General features: G+C 48.1%; 1 protein-coding gene across 1 annotated transcript in view; it reads left to right on the top strand.

Annotated features, from left to right (window-relative positions):
* Positions 1 to 14,778, top strand: part of DENND1B (DENN/MADD domain containing 1B) — a 63,094-nt gene that overhangs the window by 38,138 nt on the left and 10,178 nt on the right. The window contains exons 14-18 of the mRNA XM_015568441.1: positions 5,951 to 6,097; positions 10,739 to 10,779; positions 11,535 to 11,603; positions 12,338 to 12,394; positions 13,937 to 14,044. Of these exons, the coding sequence (XP_015423927.1) occupies positions 5,951 to 6,097; positions 10,739 to 10,779; positions 11,535 to 11,603; positions 12,338 to 12,394; positions 13,937 to 14,044 (422 nt within the window). The remainder of the gene's footprint in view (positions 1 to 5,950; positions 6,098 to 10,738; positions 10,780 to 11,534; positions 11,604 to 12,337; positions 12,395 to 13,936; positions 14,045 to 14,778) is intronic.

Here is a 14,778-nt window from a genome sequence, read left to right as displayed (position 1 = left end):
GAGATGTGCAGGAGGCAGCTGATCGATGTTTCTCTCTCATCGATGTTTCTAACTCTCTATCCCTCTCCCTTCCTCATATATAAAAGACATCATATTTGCAATACATACGAACCATCCAAGAATTTAGAATCTAGAATATAAAAAAATGAACAAACTTCTATGTGTTAGTAAAGAATCATATCCAATCTAATTGTGCAAAAGACTCGAATGAGCACATGCAAATGGAGAAACCTTCTGAATATAAATATATTCCATAAAAAATATTTTTTTTTAAAAAAAAAGGAAAAAAAACCCCTGGTTTTGAACGTTTCTAGATGCGCCAGTCGTGGGCTGTTTTTCTTGACTGTCCACTCCTTAACCTCCTGGGGCCCCTGTAACATGAGTCAGCCTGCGGGGCCACCGCGTCCGAGAGACCTTCCGGCGCGAACATTCCCCGATACCGTGAAATAAACAGAACGCTGGCGGGCGATAGCGGCTCCATTTGGATCGGCTCCTCGTCAGATAATGGACTTGGAAGGCGTCCCAGAAACCGCTGCCTAAGCCCCGGCCCTGACAGCTCCATCTTTCTTTAGCCGCCGCCTCCCGAGGGCCAGGCCTTTCTTTCCAGGCCTCTTACCTGGGGTCCCTCAGCAGCCTCGCACCTGTGTTGGTTTCTTGCCCTTTTTTACTTTTTAAGTATATTTTTATGGATCTCAGACAGGAAGGGAGAGGGGGAGAGAGAGAGAGAAGCATCCATGATGAGAGGGAGTCATGGATCGGCGGCCTCCTGCACGCCCCACACTGGGGATGGAGCCCCCAACCGGGGCCTGTGCCCTGACCGGGAATCAAACCCCGACCTCCTGGTTCATAGGTCGACGCTCACCATTGAGCCACACCGGCCAGGCGTGGTGTCGGTCATGTTAAACCCGGAGCCGTCGCATGAGGACGCGCTGTGCAGAGTGGGAATTCACTGAGATCCACAGCCTTGATGTTTTCTGCTCTGACCCACTTTCTCCGACTTGAATAAGATCCTGGATCAGAGAGACGGGTCAGAAGCCAAACGTGCCCCTTTTATGTTCGCTGGAGATTTGGGGAGATTTTAGAAAGCTTTTAACATAACAATAAATTCTGATAGATCTCCACACCTTCCTATTCATCTTTTTTTTTTTTTTAAAGAAACACGTAGTTCGTTATGTACGGTGGGTAATTTATAGCCGAGATCAGCACACCCATTAGTGGAGCTGCAGATCGCGCCGTTCGGGGGGTGTGAGAACACATCTGCCGCGTGAACGGAGGAGAGGCAAGGCGGCAACTGCTCCCGACACATATTTCACGGCCTGAAAAAGGAGTAAACGTGGAATGTGACCCAGGCGGGCGATGGAGGCCCTGCAGCCGCAAGACTAGCCGCGCGAGGATGCATTTTCGCATTTTTTTATGTTTTACTTATTTTTATTGATTCCAGAGAGGAAGGGAGAGGGGGAGAGAGAGAGATAGAAGCATCCGTGATGAGCGAGAATCATGGATCGGCTGCCTCCTGCACGCCCCACACTGGGGATCGAGCCTGCAACCCGGGCCTGTGCCCTTGATCTGAATCGAACCCGGGACCCTTCAGTCCGCAGGCCGATGCTCTATCCACGGAGCCACACAGGCCAGGGCCCAGCCTCACTATTTGAAATGGAAAGTGCTTGCCTCACAGTCCCAGCCTCCCTCACACAATCTTGAGTTTATTTCCCAACACTCAGCACCTTCTCACGTACTGTTTAATAGATCGCATTATTTCTTGCTACTTCTCTCTCCCACTCCATTCCTCCCCGCCCCCCCCCCCCACCCCCACCAGCTGTTGTAGCATCACCAAGACTTGGATTTGGGTCTGTTTTATTCATTTTCAGTATTTCAGGCGCTTAGAAAAGTGCCCGGTGTGTAGCAGACATGCCATTACGTGTTTATTGAATGATGGAATTCATGGATCCTTCGGGCCGGTGGTCGTGAAGTTCAACAGACTTCGTGCTGGAGAAAATTATTTCATGTCTGTCTGTGGATATTCCTGGGGGGCGCTATTGTCCCATCGATGCTGCTTTTAAATTATTAGGTCTAATAATAAGTAGCGCTGAATGGGCTTCTTATACTCTTCACTTGCTTTTCGGGTCATTATGCCCTGGCAGGCTAATTTAGCATGTGATAGGTTAACTATCACGTGACCATGGAATCTTGGCCAGGAAATAAAAATAACAATATATTTCTACTCCTTCACGTCCTCCGTTCTCTGGATTTAAGCTCGAGACGGGCCCGGCGTGTTCCCACTTGTTACAACAGGCCGTGTGTGTATATACAGCGACTGGCTGAACCTCTCGCCATTAGCAGGTGCCCATAAGTAGCTGATGACTTAATTTATTATAACACTTTAGTGTAGTTTTCACTAAGCTGTCAAGGTTTACGGAGCATTTATAAGGTGAAATATTTAAATCGGGCTACCTGGTTCTTTTTTAGCCCCGAAGAAAGGGAAATGTAGAGACCCCTAAGAAATGAATATATTTTAAAAGTAGTTTAGTTTTTTTAGAATGTTTTTTTAAATTGTGAGTGATCTCTGGTTCGCTTAAAATGTCTTTTTCTCCAACCCTCGAGGCTTGGATTTTTTAAAAAAATATATTTTATTGATTTTTTTACAGTGAGGAAGGGAGAGGGATAGTTAGAAACATTGATGAGAGAGAAACATCGATCACCTGCCTCCTGCACACTCCCTACTGGAGATGTGCCTGCAACATGTATGTATACAAGATACATGCCCTTGACCAGAATCGAACCTGGGACCCTTGAGTCCACAGGCCGACGCTCTATCCACTGAGCCAAACCGGCCAGGGCGAGGCTTGGATTTTATTAGCTTAGTTATCTTCATGTCCAAGAAGGGCTGCCAATAGATCATTTTTTGCAACACGGCCATTTTTCCTCCGGACTGAAAACGCGTTTGGGTGTGTGGTTGTGTCTAGTGTGTCACTTCTGGGGGTTGGCTTCTGTGCTTTAGGTTAGCACACAAAAGAGCACCCCGACTTCCTGTTCCCCAGCCGGCAAAGAGGTGCTCCACTGACCCCCTCTGCCCCGAACAATCTTTTTGAGCGTTTATTATTACTAGTTTTAATTCTCACCCGAAGATATTTTTTCATGTTGATTTTTAGAGAGAGAGGGAGGGAGGAAGGAAGAGAGAGAGAAAGAGAGACATTGAGGTGAGAGAGACACATCGATTGGTTGCCTCCCACATGCACCTGCAACCCGGGTACGTGCCCTTGACTGGGGATCAGACCAGCGTGCGACCCTACCGTGCTCTGGACTAAAAAGCCAAATAGGAAGATTGACGTAAACCCATCATCTTAGCGCACTCCTGCCTTCCTTTAAAAACCTGCTGCCGTCTCATTTTCTGTGCTGTCTCGGGCACTTTCGTTTTTATTCGCAGTGTTTCTTGTCATTCCTCTCAATACCAAGTCACTCTTTCAAAACTCATGACCTAGGCCAGTGGTCGGCAAACTCATTAGTCAACAGAGCCAAATACCAACAGGACAACGATTGAAATTTCTTCTGAGAGCCAAATTTTTTAAACTTAAACTCTATAGGTAGGTACATGGTTATTCACTGAATTAGGGTCCTCCTAAGGCTTAGGAAGAGCCACACTCAAGGGGCCAGAGAGCCGCACGTGGCTCGCGAGCCGCGGTTTGCCCACCACGGAGCTAGGGATGTGTGTTTGCTAACAGTTACCCAAGGTTAAGGCCCTTACAAAACCGTCGCTTTCCAACACAGGCTGTTTTCTCGTTCGCAGTTTATTTCTCTGCCCCGGTAGCCAAACCTGTTCTTATCTTTTTCTCTTTTTTTTCTTTTTCTCACTGTGAAATGCGAGGGAGTTATTGGAGGGGAGGTGTGGCCGGGAACCAACTCCACTTGGAAGGTAAAAGAAGCTGTTGTTGAAGCAAAAATAGAAAAAGGGAGTTGGGAGAACTCTTGCCCTTCAGCATTCCCGCCGTGAGTCCCACGGCCCAGCTCCCCCCGGGGGCGCCTGTGTTTGTGTGGGCGCTCATACGACGTGGGGGTGCACGGACCCCCAGACCCATCCTCATGAAGCATGTGGCTGAGCTGTGTCCGGCCGTCCCTGGTGGGCTTGGCGGCCCGGTCGGCGATAACACGAGGCATTTAGGCGGGTGATGGATGGCCATTGGGTCACACAGCAGGGCCGTCACCCCCAACGCTCACTCACCCCCAGAAACGCGTCATCAGGGGATGGTCGGGGATTTATCTCTCTCCGGACCTGAGCCGTCCCACTCCACGTAAAATAGGGGGATTATTTCCAGTAAACACAGAGATGGAAACCTTTTAGAAAGTTCCGCAGTCTTAATCTCTTCAGGCGAGGGGAGGCCTTTAAAAGGATGCCTTCCCTGGGCCCGATCGTCAGGGACAGATGGCTTTAAATTTATCTCTCTGCCTCGCCTTGTTTTTTTTTGTGGTTTTTTTTTCAAAAGGATGCTTTGCCCGTCACATTCGATCCCTCTGGCTTGATGGATAATTCTGGGCTGGAAATGGGTGCAGGCCGAATTTTGAAAGCACTTTCAACTGCTTTTCTTACGAATTAGCCATTCATTCTGTGGATCAGGGATGCCCACTTTAGAAGTGACTGCCTCTGACCTAAGGGAGGATGGAATGAATAATTCTACACATGACAGCCCAGCCAGGATGGTGAGCGTCGACCTAGGAACCAGGAGGTCATGTTTCGATTCCCTGTCAGGGCACAGGCCCGGGTTGCGGGCTCGATCCCCAGTGTTGGGCGTGCGGGAGGCAGTCGATCGATGAGTCTCTCTCACCATGGATTTTTCTATGTCTCTCCCTCTCCCTTCCTCTCTGAAATCGATACAAGTATATTTTTAAAAAAGAGAGGTGTACTTACTTGTTGGTAAGCGGTTCGAATCACCTCTGCTGTGTTATACTTCGGGACAGGACGGGTTAGATGAGGGTGCTGAATTTTGCTGGAGGAATTTGATCTTCATGGGACAGGGGTCTGACACTCGTTGGATGCTGCCTGTGTCAGTGACTGTGCAATGAAGCGCATCCATCAGGTTAAGTTCATGTAAGGTTTGCGGCTACGCCCCGAGCGGATACTGTGGCCACAGAGGCCGGGAGGGGCCAGCAGGCCTCCATGCAGACTCCTGTGCACTAAGCAAGCTGCCCAGAGCCTGGATCGTTCTTCCTGCACTGTCCATATGTCTATACATTGATTGATTGATTGATTGATTTCAGAGAGGGGGAAAGAGAGAGATAAAAACATCAATGATGAGAGAGAATCATGGACCAGTCGCCTCCTGCACGCCTCACACTGGGAATGGAGCCTGCAACCCGGGCATGTGCCCCGACCGGGAATCGAACTGTGATCTCCTGGTTGCTAGGTTGATGCTCAACCACTGAGCCACGCCCGCCAGGCCCTCCTGCAGTTCCCGATTCCCATTCGTGAAGTTCGTCTGTGCATTTATATTTAAATAATGAGCTGCTGTTCCTGAGTCCTGGCTATTGCAATTCTGGGAGCATTTTCTTGTCCTGTGTGTGTGTGTGTGTGTGTGTGTGTATATACACACACTAGAGGCCTGTTGCATGAAGATTTGCACAATAGGCCTTCCTTCCCCTGGCTGCCGGCACCGGTTTCCCTCCGGTACCTGGGACCCAGGCCTCTGGTCCGGCCGCAGCGGAGAAGCCACACCTCTTCAGCTTCAGTCATCTTTAGTATTCATTTGGCCAGAGCCTTCAGTCTTCGCTCTGCGCCTGTGTCTGCACATTAACCCGCCATCTCTGTTGGGTTAATTTGCATACTCATCCTGATTGACTGGAGGGCGTAGCGGAGTGACGACCAATTTACATATTTCTCTTTTATTGGTGTAGGTGTGTGTGCGTGTGCATAATTATGTTTCTGTGAGTGTCTGCTGCTCATGTCTTTGATATACGTGAGCCTTTACTCTGAGGAGAGCTATGACGATGAACCCATCCGACTCTCTTCCATTTCAGTTCATCGACGGGCGGCTGGTGAAACTGAACTCAGGAAAGGGCTTCTCCGACGCCTTCGAGGAGGAGATCACCTCCGGGGGCTTTTCTGGAGGTAAAGACAACGTCCCCGGGCGAGGACCCGTCTTCCAGGGGATCCTCTCCCCTGTGTCTGGCAGCAGCGGCTTGATGCCCCGCTGTTTCCCCCTAAACGGGTGATGTGTCAGAGGCATCCTCTCGCCTCAGCGGGGCCGCACCATCCACTTCCTTCGCCTGTTCCCGCGACTCACAGCCTTGGGGTGGAGGGGCTCCCCAAGGGGTGATGGTTTGGGTCACCACCTGCTGTTTCTGGACATAAACACACAGAGAGGCAGGTGCTGGCCGCTCCCTGCCCGTCCTCCCGGCCAGCGCTGTCTGCTCGGACGTACGAGGGATGCTATTGCCCAGGGGACAGGCCACAGACAGGGCACAAGGCCGTGCCCTCTGAAAAGAGGGTGGAATGCCACATAGCTTCTGGATGCTCAGTGAGTCGATTTTGTAGAGGTTCGACCTTCTTTTGTTGTTGTTAATCCTCACCCGAGGATCTTTCCCACTGCTTTTTTTTTTTTTTCAGAGAGAGTGGAAGGGAAGGGGAGAGACACAGAGAGAGAAACGTTGATGTGAGAGATGTCACCATCGATGGGTTGCCTCCCGCGCACATCCGTCCTGACCAGGGCCAGGGATGGAGCCTGCCGCCTAGGGACGTACTGATGGGTTGCCTCCCGCGCACATCCGTCCTGACCTGGGCCAGGGATGGAGCCTGCCACCGAGGGACATGCTCTTGACCCGACTTGAACCCAGGACCCTTCAGTCCGCAGGCTGACGCTCTATGCACTGAGCCACACCGGCCAGGGCTCATCATGGATGTTTCTCGCTCTCTGTCCCTCTCCCTTCCTCTCTGAAATCGATAAAAATATATTTTTAAAGAAGACGTGAAAAGACAAATAGCACTCTTCTAAAGATGCCCCCACGCTGAATTTTACTCTTAAATGAGATCTATTTATGCAGCCTGGAAACAGAAAAGCCATCGCCGTCATCTGTCCGTTTGTTAAAGACGTACAGGGGAGCCCAGCGCGGTGGGCCTTGGCCCAAAGGAAGACAGAATTTCCCTGGAAGCACTTATTTTTGGGGAAAAACTTAGCGGACTTGACTCTGCAGGTGCCGAGCCCGAGTCCCCCACCTCCCGGCTCCCCTCAGCTCACTGGGAGGAATTTAGCTTCAATGGGACTTCTGTGTTAAAATAAGACTTTTTATTTTTTATACTTTTCACCTCAGACAAGCAAAGCATTGTCAGCTCCTGGACAAATGGCTGGAGGCATCGATTGGGTATTTACATAACTGCTGTCTCATTATCTCTGTGACCCGTGGGGCTGGCGGCACCCCCGGAAGGGAAGGTGACATGGGTGACAGTAATAGGGCGTGAGCCTTTCATGTGGATGGATTGTGAGTGGGTCCCCATTCCACGGCGATGGAGCGGGGCCCGGTGGCTTTGGTGGCTTTTCCGAGGGGCGGTTCCTGCCGATGTCACTGTCGGTCTTATTGTTTGAAAAAAGGATGGGGGGATAGCGGCCCCCAGCGGGCACCTGACTTGGGGACTGCATTTTCAGTCCGACTTCATGCCAGCCACCTTGTTCTTGAAAAACGCAAAAGGTTTTGGATTCTTCTTTTTTTGGTCTATTTTTTTTTTTAATTGATTTTAGAGAGGAAGGGAGAGGGAGAGAGAGAGAGAAACATCAGTGATGAGAGAGAATCATGGACCGGCTGCCTCCTGCACGCCCCACCCTGGGGATCGGCCCGCAATCTGGGCACGTGCCCTTGACCAGGAATCGAACCCTGACCTCCCGGTTCCTAGGTCGACGCTCAGCCCCTGAGCCACGCCGGCCGGGCTGTCCTGTTTCCCTTCTTACTGACGAAGGGAGCGGAGGAATTTGAAGGGGTGGTAACCGATCATCAGTTTTAGTGTCATTTTTTTGGCCGCACCAAGCAATTTAGACCGATTTACATGTTTGGGGGATAAGACGCTACAAATGACTGGAATTTAGACAAATACGTTAGGAGAGACGGGCTTGGCGCAGGCCAGAGAGAGAGTCTGTCCTTGAGTGTGAGAAAAATCGCTGTTTTGATGAACAAGAACAATGTGAAGAATTTTCTCAAAAAATGCTGATTCTTCCCATAATCCTGTTGCTCGAACAGAAGGTCTTGGGGATTTTTTTCCCCTTCTTTTTTCTTTCATTTTTGGCATCCAGATGCATTTTTTAAGGAGAAAAACAGCCTTTAAAAAAGAACATTTTCAAAGAATAATGTGCTTGTCTCTTCAATTTTGTGCTAATAGGAGCCTTGGATCTTAAAAGCACGAAATTTAAAGAGACAAGCATCCTTTAGACTTTTTTTTAAATACCCACAGGTTTCTACCTAAATTATACAGCATGTTTTCCTATCATCTTAGGCAGTTTTCTTAGGGACTTCTAGTTTGCCCTGCGACACATAATTCCAGATTCTTTTTTTAAAAAATATATATTTTTATTGATTTCAGAGAGGAAGGGAGAGGCAGAGAGAGAGAGAGAGAGAAACATCAGTGATGAGAGAGAATCAGGGATCAGCTGCCTCCTGCACGCCCCACCCTGGGGACCGAGCCGGCAACCCGGGCATGTGCCCTGACCGGGGAATTGAACGGTGACTCCCTGGCTCATAGGTCGACGCTCAACCCACTGAGCCACACCGGCTGGGCCCAATTTTAGAGTTGAAAAGTACAACTCCAATAATGCCATGGAGGTAAAAAACAAAATTTGAGAACAAAATTGGAAAGGGCTGAATGTGAGCTATAGATATAATGTTATTTATGTCAATTTTGTCTCAATTTTAAAAAGATGAGCTGTTTTAGGGATTCTGTGTACCAGATACTCGCTGGGTAGCCGTTGGGACATTGCTTTCTTAAGCATTTAAACAGCCAGGAAGGCAGCCTGGCCGGCGTGGCTCAGTGGATTGAGCGTCGACCTATGAACCAGGAGGTCACGGTTTGATTCCCGGTCAGGGCACATGCCCAGGTTGTGGGCTCCATCCCCAGTAGGGAGCGTGAAGGAGGCAGCCGATCCATGATTCTCTCTCATCATGGATGTTTCTCTCTCCCTCTTCCTTCCTCTCTGAAATCAATAAAAAAATATATTTGAAAAAATTAAACAACCAGGAAGGCCGATGAAACCTGACTCAGTCAGTTGCTATCGGGCAGTGATGGCGAACCTATGACACGCGTGTCAGGTGACACGCGAACTCATTTTTTGGGTTGATTTTTCTTTGTTAAATGGCATTTAAATATATAAAATAAATATCAAAAATGTAAGTTTTACTATGGTTGCAAAGATCAAAAAATTTCTATCTGTGACACGGCACCAGAGTGAAGTTAGGGTTTTTCAGAATGCTGACACGCCGAGCTCAAAAGGTTCCCATCACTGCTGTAGGGCGTGCCTTCCGGTGAGCTGTGGGGCTTCTGATGTCTTTTTATCGACTAAATGGCCATCTTAGGAGCCGGATATGCGGTCACTGGTGTTATTGGCACTGGATTTGCCTGCCTCCGAGCTTTCCAGCGACTGTGATGACCAGCGGCCTAGAAGCCGCCACCACTACACTCTTCCTGGCGTGAATCTCTCACACTTGGGTTCTCAACTAGAGACTTTTCCAACGGGAGCAGCAGTTGAATTGCATTGAAATCAAATTTGTTGTCCATGAAAATTCACATCGAACATCCATAGAGAATCTTTTTGGTTCTCAAGGTCCTCTGCATGTCTCAATTTGCTTATAGTTGTTTTTTGTTGTTGTTTTTTTGTTTTTTTAAATATATTTTATTGATTTTTTACAGAGAGGAAGGGAGAGAGACAGAGAGCTAGAAACATCGATGAGAGAGAAACATCGATCAGCTGCCTCCTGCACACCCCCTACTGGGGATGTGCCCGCAACCCAGGCACATGCCCTTGACCGGAATCGAACCTGGGACCTTTCAGTCCGCAGGCCGACGCTCTATCCACTGAGCCAAACCGGTTTCGGCTATAGTTGTTTTTTTATCTTATCCACTTGAAATATTATCTTAAGACGAACCTGATTGTGTTAAAGAGGCAAAAAAAAAAAAAAGGTAAAAAAGACACGAAACATTGAAAAATCAGTTTTTAAAAGATGCGGACATCTTGGCTTTCGAAAGAGAAAGATTGTATTTTTCCCTCTCTGAAGACACTATTAAAAAATGCATGACTCCATCCACTGTATTTTGGGGAATTGTGTGTGTGTTTTATTTCTTGGAAGGCTGATAGGAACTTGGGTCTTGACCAAAAAGTCAACATGTACTTATAAAAATCTTGATATGTGATACACCGACTAAAGTGAAGTTTATGATTTTCTTCGAGTTGACTTTGCTACTGTGCAATGAAAGCTTTAAATAAATGCATAATTATTAAGAATGAAAAAAAAAAAGAAAGACGGCAGCATATTTTAACGTCTCGGCTTCATCTGTGAGCGAAGAAAAAGTGTCTGTGCTTAAAAATGGTGGTGATTGTTCGAAGAATTAGAACAGTTTCTTCTTTCTTACGGCATTTCGTTGCTGCTTCCACCGCGGTGCAGAAAAGTAGAAGTTGCTTGCTAAATTCCCGGCAGTACTCGCTCTTGATAAATTTTGGCCTGTGGATTTATTTCTGCTCAAATATTCCTGACATCTTACTTTTGCCTCTCCCAGGGAGCCCGAGGTCGTATCAGCAGTGGGTACACACGGTCAAGGTAATGATAGCCTCCCAGAATTTCTTCTCCTTCCACTCTCTGTCTCTGGGTTAGGTTCAGCCAAAGTATGCAGTGTTTTGGCGGCCTTCTCAATGTGTGTGTTCTCACATTTCAGCATCTTTGTTTCATGCTGAGAGCTTGCTTGGATTTATGAATACAATTCCCAATGGAACTCTTTTGTCCTGAGAGAGATGGCTTCTTTTGAAAAAGCAAGATTTCACTGCCACCTTGAATTCTATTCCAAAACAGGGAATTGGGTGGAATAGTGAGATTTGGGGGGTGGGGGGGGAGACTTTTTCCCTTTCCGGTACAGTTTTCTTTTTTGTTAATACAGTTTTTTCAAATATATAAAGCCCCTCTTCCACATATCTAGACTTTATTACCCAATGTAAAAATAGTCGTGTTTCTTTTTTATGATGTTTAAATATACACCTGTTACTGGCCATATTGCTGCAGTAGGCTTCATCTTCCAGGGTGAGCCCGGCTGGCGTGGCTCAGTGGTTGAGCGTCGACCTATGAACCAGGAGGTCACGGTTAGATTCCCAGCCAAGGGCACAGGCCTGGGTTGTGGGCTCCATCCGCAGTGGGGGGTGTGCAGGAGGCAGCCGGTCCATAAGTCCCTCTCATTGTTGCTGTTTTGTAGGCCTTCGTTTGACCTGTGACTAAAGCTTTTTTTCTGCCCTATCACCCGTGCTTGTTTCCAGGGCCACCTGGTCGACCGTATTTGGAAATGAGTGTCTGTGTTTCCTTTGCAGAAAGGAGGCGCCCTGTTCAACTCCGCGATGACCAGAGCGACCCCCGCGGTGCGGACAGCGTATAAATACGTGAGCCTTCATTGGATACTTAAAAACCCCACCGGTAAAATTTTACGGCATGGTTTTAGGCAAGAGACCTGTCAGTCTCGATGTTCCCTACTTTCCTTTTAAATACAATGGTGAAAAATCAGAAATAACACTGACCAAAAGAAATCCAAGTGCTCGAATGGTGTCATTATATAGAGAGGCTATCTATAATAATAAAAGGGTAATATGCTAATTAGACCGGACGTCATTCCGGATGTCATTCCGGATATCCTTCCTGACGAAGCTGGGTCTGGAGGGAAGCCAGCCGGGTCCCAGGTACCTGCGGGTAGCCCAGGGGAAGCCAGCCTGGATCCTGGGTGCTGGAGGGAAGCCAGTGCCAGCAGCCGGGGGAAGAAGCCCTACTCTTGCATGAATTTTCACGCATCGGACCTCTAGTTTTATTTATAAAAGCTAACAATGGCTCCTCATTGTGTTATTTTTAAACATATTTGTATTGATTTCAGAGAGGCTGGGAGAGGGAGAGAGAGAAAAAAACATCAGTGGTGACAGAGAATCATGGATCGGCTGCCTCCTGCGCACCCCACACTGGGGATCGAGCCCCCAACCCACCCAGGCACGTGCCCTGACCGGGAATCGGACCCAGTCTGCAGGCCGACGCTCTACCCACTGAGCCAAACCGGCCAGGGCTGGGGGACTCGTTCTTCACGCGGCAAAAGGAGCGTTCTGAGCCCGACACTCGGATTCATGTTTTCCAGGCAAAAAGCCACGCCAAGCAGGGCATCAAGGAAGTGAAGAGCAAGCTGAAACACAAGGTGAGCCTCCTCCTCCCGCTCGCGCAAGGCTGGTGCTCAGACCTCGCAGACCACACGGGATGTGTGCTTTTAATGACTTTGAAGTGTGCTTAGCCCTGTGTCCGGGAATGGATTTTTCATAACAAGCCCCCTGGAAACCGCCTGCCGGGCTGTGCGCGCCCACGGAGCCCTCTCTTTATCGCTTGCATATTTTATCACAGGGCTCCCGAGATCTTCAAAGATGCTCGAACAGGAGGTGTTGTTCCCGTAAAGTTCATGGCCTTGATATAGCTACCCCTCCCAAAATGCTTTGCTGCAAGCCGATCATTTTTTATGTATTTAAGAAAAAATTGGTTTTAAGTAGGTATTTTTATTGATTTCAGAGAGGAAGGGACAGGCAGAGAGGGAGAGAAACATGAATGATGAGAGGGAGTCATCGATTGGCTGCCTCCTGCACGCCCCCCTACTGGGGATGGAGCCTGCAACCCGGGCCTGTGCCCTGACCGGTAATCGAACCATGACCATAGGTCGACGCTCAACCACTGAGCCACGCCAGCCGGCCGGGTGAAGCTAACGATTTTTTAAAAGAAGATGATTTGGGGTGCAGGATTAAGCCATGAATGCCCTCCTTTGGTCTATGACAGCGGTTCTCAACCTGTGGGTCGCGACCCCTTTGAGGGTCGAACGACCCTTTCACAGGGGTCGCCAAAGACCATAGGAAGGCCATCCCCTCCCTGCGTGAAGCCCTGTGGGTTAGTCTAGGGCAGCGGTTCTCAACCTGTGGGTCGCGAACAATGAAAATACATCTTGCATATCAGATATTTACATTATGATTCATAACAATAGCAAAATTACAGTTTTGAAATAATTTTATGGTTGGGGGTCACCACAACATGAGGAACTGTATGTATTAAAGGGTCGCGGTGTTAGGAAGGTTGAGTAACAGTAGCAACATTACAGTGATGAAGTAGCAACGAAAATAATTTTATGGTTGGGGGTCACCACAACATGAGGAACTGTATGTATTAAAGGGTCGCGGTGTTAGGAGGAAGGTTGAGAACCACTGGTCTGTGAGCTCTTTCCAATAGTAGCTGCTTTACACTACATTTGTCCTTCATTGACAAAGGTTTGTGTGTGAGGTTGTGTACTGGACTCTGCGAACATCGCATATATATGCATATTTATGCGTCTGTGTGTATGTCTGTTTGATTTGATTACACATTACAGCTCAGTAGATTTTTTTATCGGTTCTCTTTTGAAATTGTACCTTCGGAGACCAATAATCCCACTCAGAACTTCCATGGTCGCGACGGAGGGTGAATGATCCTCGTACGCGTTTGACTCAAATTACTCAAAATAGAGATTATTCTGGAAATGGTTCATTCACGACACAGAACAATGCAGGGGGGCCTACTCTTCTAAATAGAGCCTTTACGTGCAGCCTGGGTGTTCTTCTGTTATTTACGTCTGTGTCGGACGGATGCTCGGCTGAGGAACCCAAGGGCGTCCATCAGTCATCCGAGCAGCGTTGTGACATCACTGCTCGTCTCTCTCCACGTGCAGGAGACGGAGGACGACTGTGGGGCCTACTCCGGTTTTGTGCAGTACACCCCGGTCTACACCTTACACAACGACCAGGGGCCAAGCCGGGAGAAGCGCAGGCTCACCCAGGTACGGCTGCCCGCCCGCGGGCCTCCGGGAGGGGGTGTGCGGGAGGCAGCAATCGATGTTTCTTCTCTCTTTGCTTCTTCCTTCCTCTCTCTCTAAAAAACAAAATAAAGTAAAAATTATAAACTATATTTAAATAACTAGTTAACAATGTTAAATAATGATGATGATGATGATGATGATGATGATGATGATTCCGCCAGTGAGGCAACCTCTTCTACCCACTGCCATCAGCTGGGAAACATTTACAGCGGGGCCTTGACTTATGCGTTTAATTCGTTCCGAGACCAAGCTCGTTAAGGAGCTCGTTAACTCAAATTACTCTATCAACTCAATGCAAAAAATCGGCCGAGAGACAGCTGGTATCTCAAAAAACTCGTTAGCGGGAGCACTCGTAAGTCAAGACCCCACTGTAGTTGCTTTCCTCCTCAGTCCTTTACTCATGTTTTCCTAGAGCTATTCCTAAATAGAAGCTGTTTAGAAGGCACACTTACTAAAAAGGGATCCTAGAATGGGACCATTAACCTTTCCAACAGAGCTAAGGACCCCATTACTGTTGGTAAATGGGACGATAATCATCTCTGGCAGGCAGTTACCAAAACTCTTACCCATGCGAGATTACACTGTGATGCCAGTGAAACTAAAACATTGCCTTGTGTCAGTGTTTATTAATAGGGGTGATTTTACCCCCCAGGGGACATTTAGCAATGACTGAAAACATTTTTATTTTTTAAAAA

Source organism: Myotis davidii, unplaced genomic scaffold, assembly GCF_000327345.1.
Source record: "Myotis davidii unplaced genomic scaffold, ASM32734v1 scaffold685, whole genome shotgun sequence".
In the NCBI taxonomy this organism is placed as follows: Eukaryota; Metazoa; Chordata; class Mammalia; order Chiroptera; family Vespertilionidae; genus Myotis; species Myotis davidii.
The sequence above is the reverse complement of the archived record's forward strand: the minus strand, read 5'-3'. Positions and strand labels throughout refer to the sequence as shown.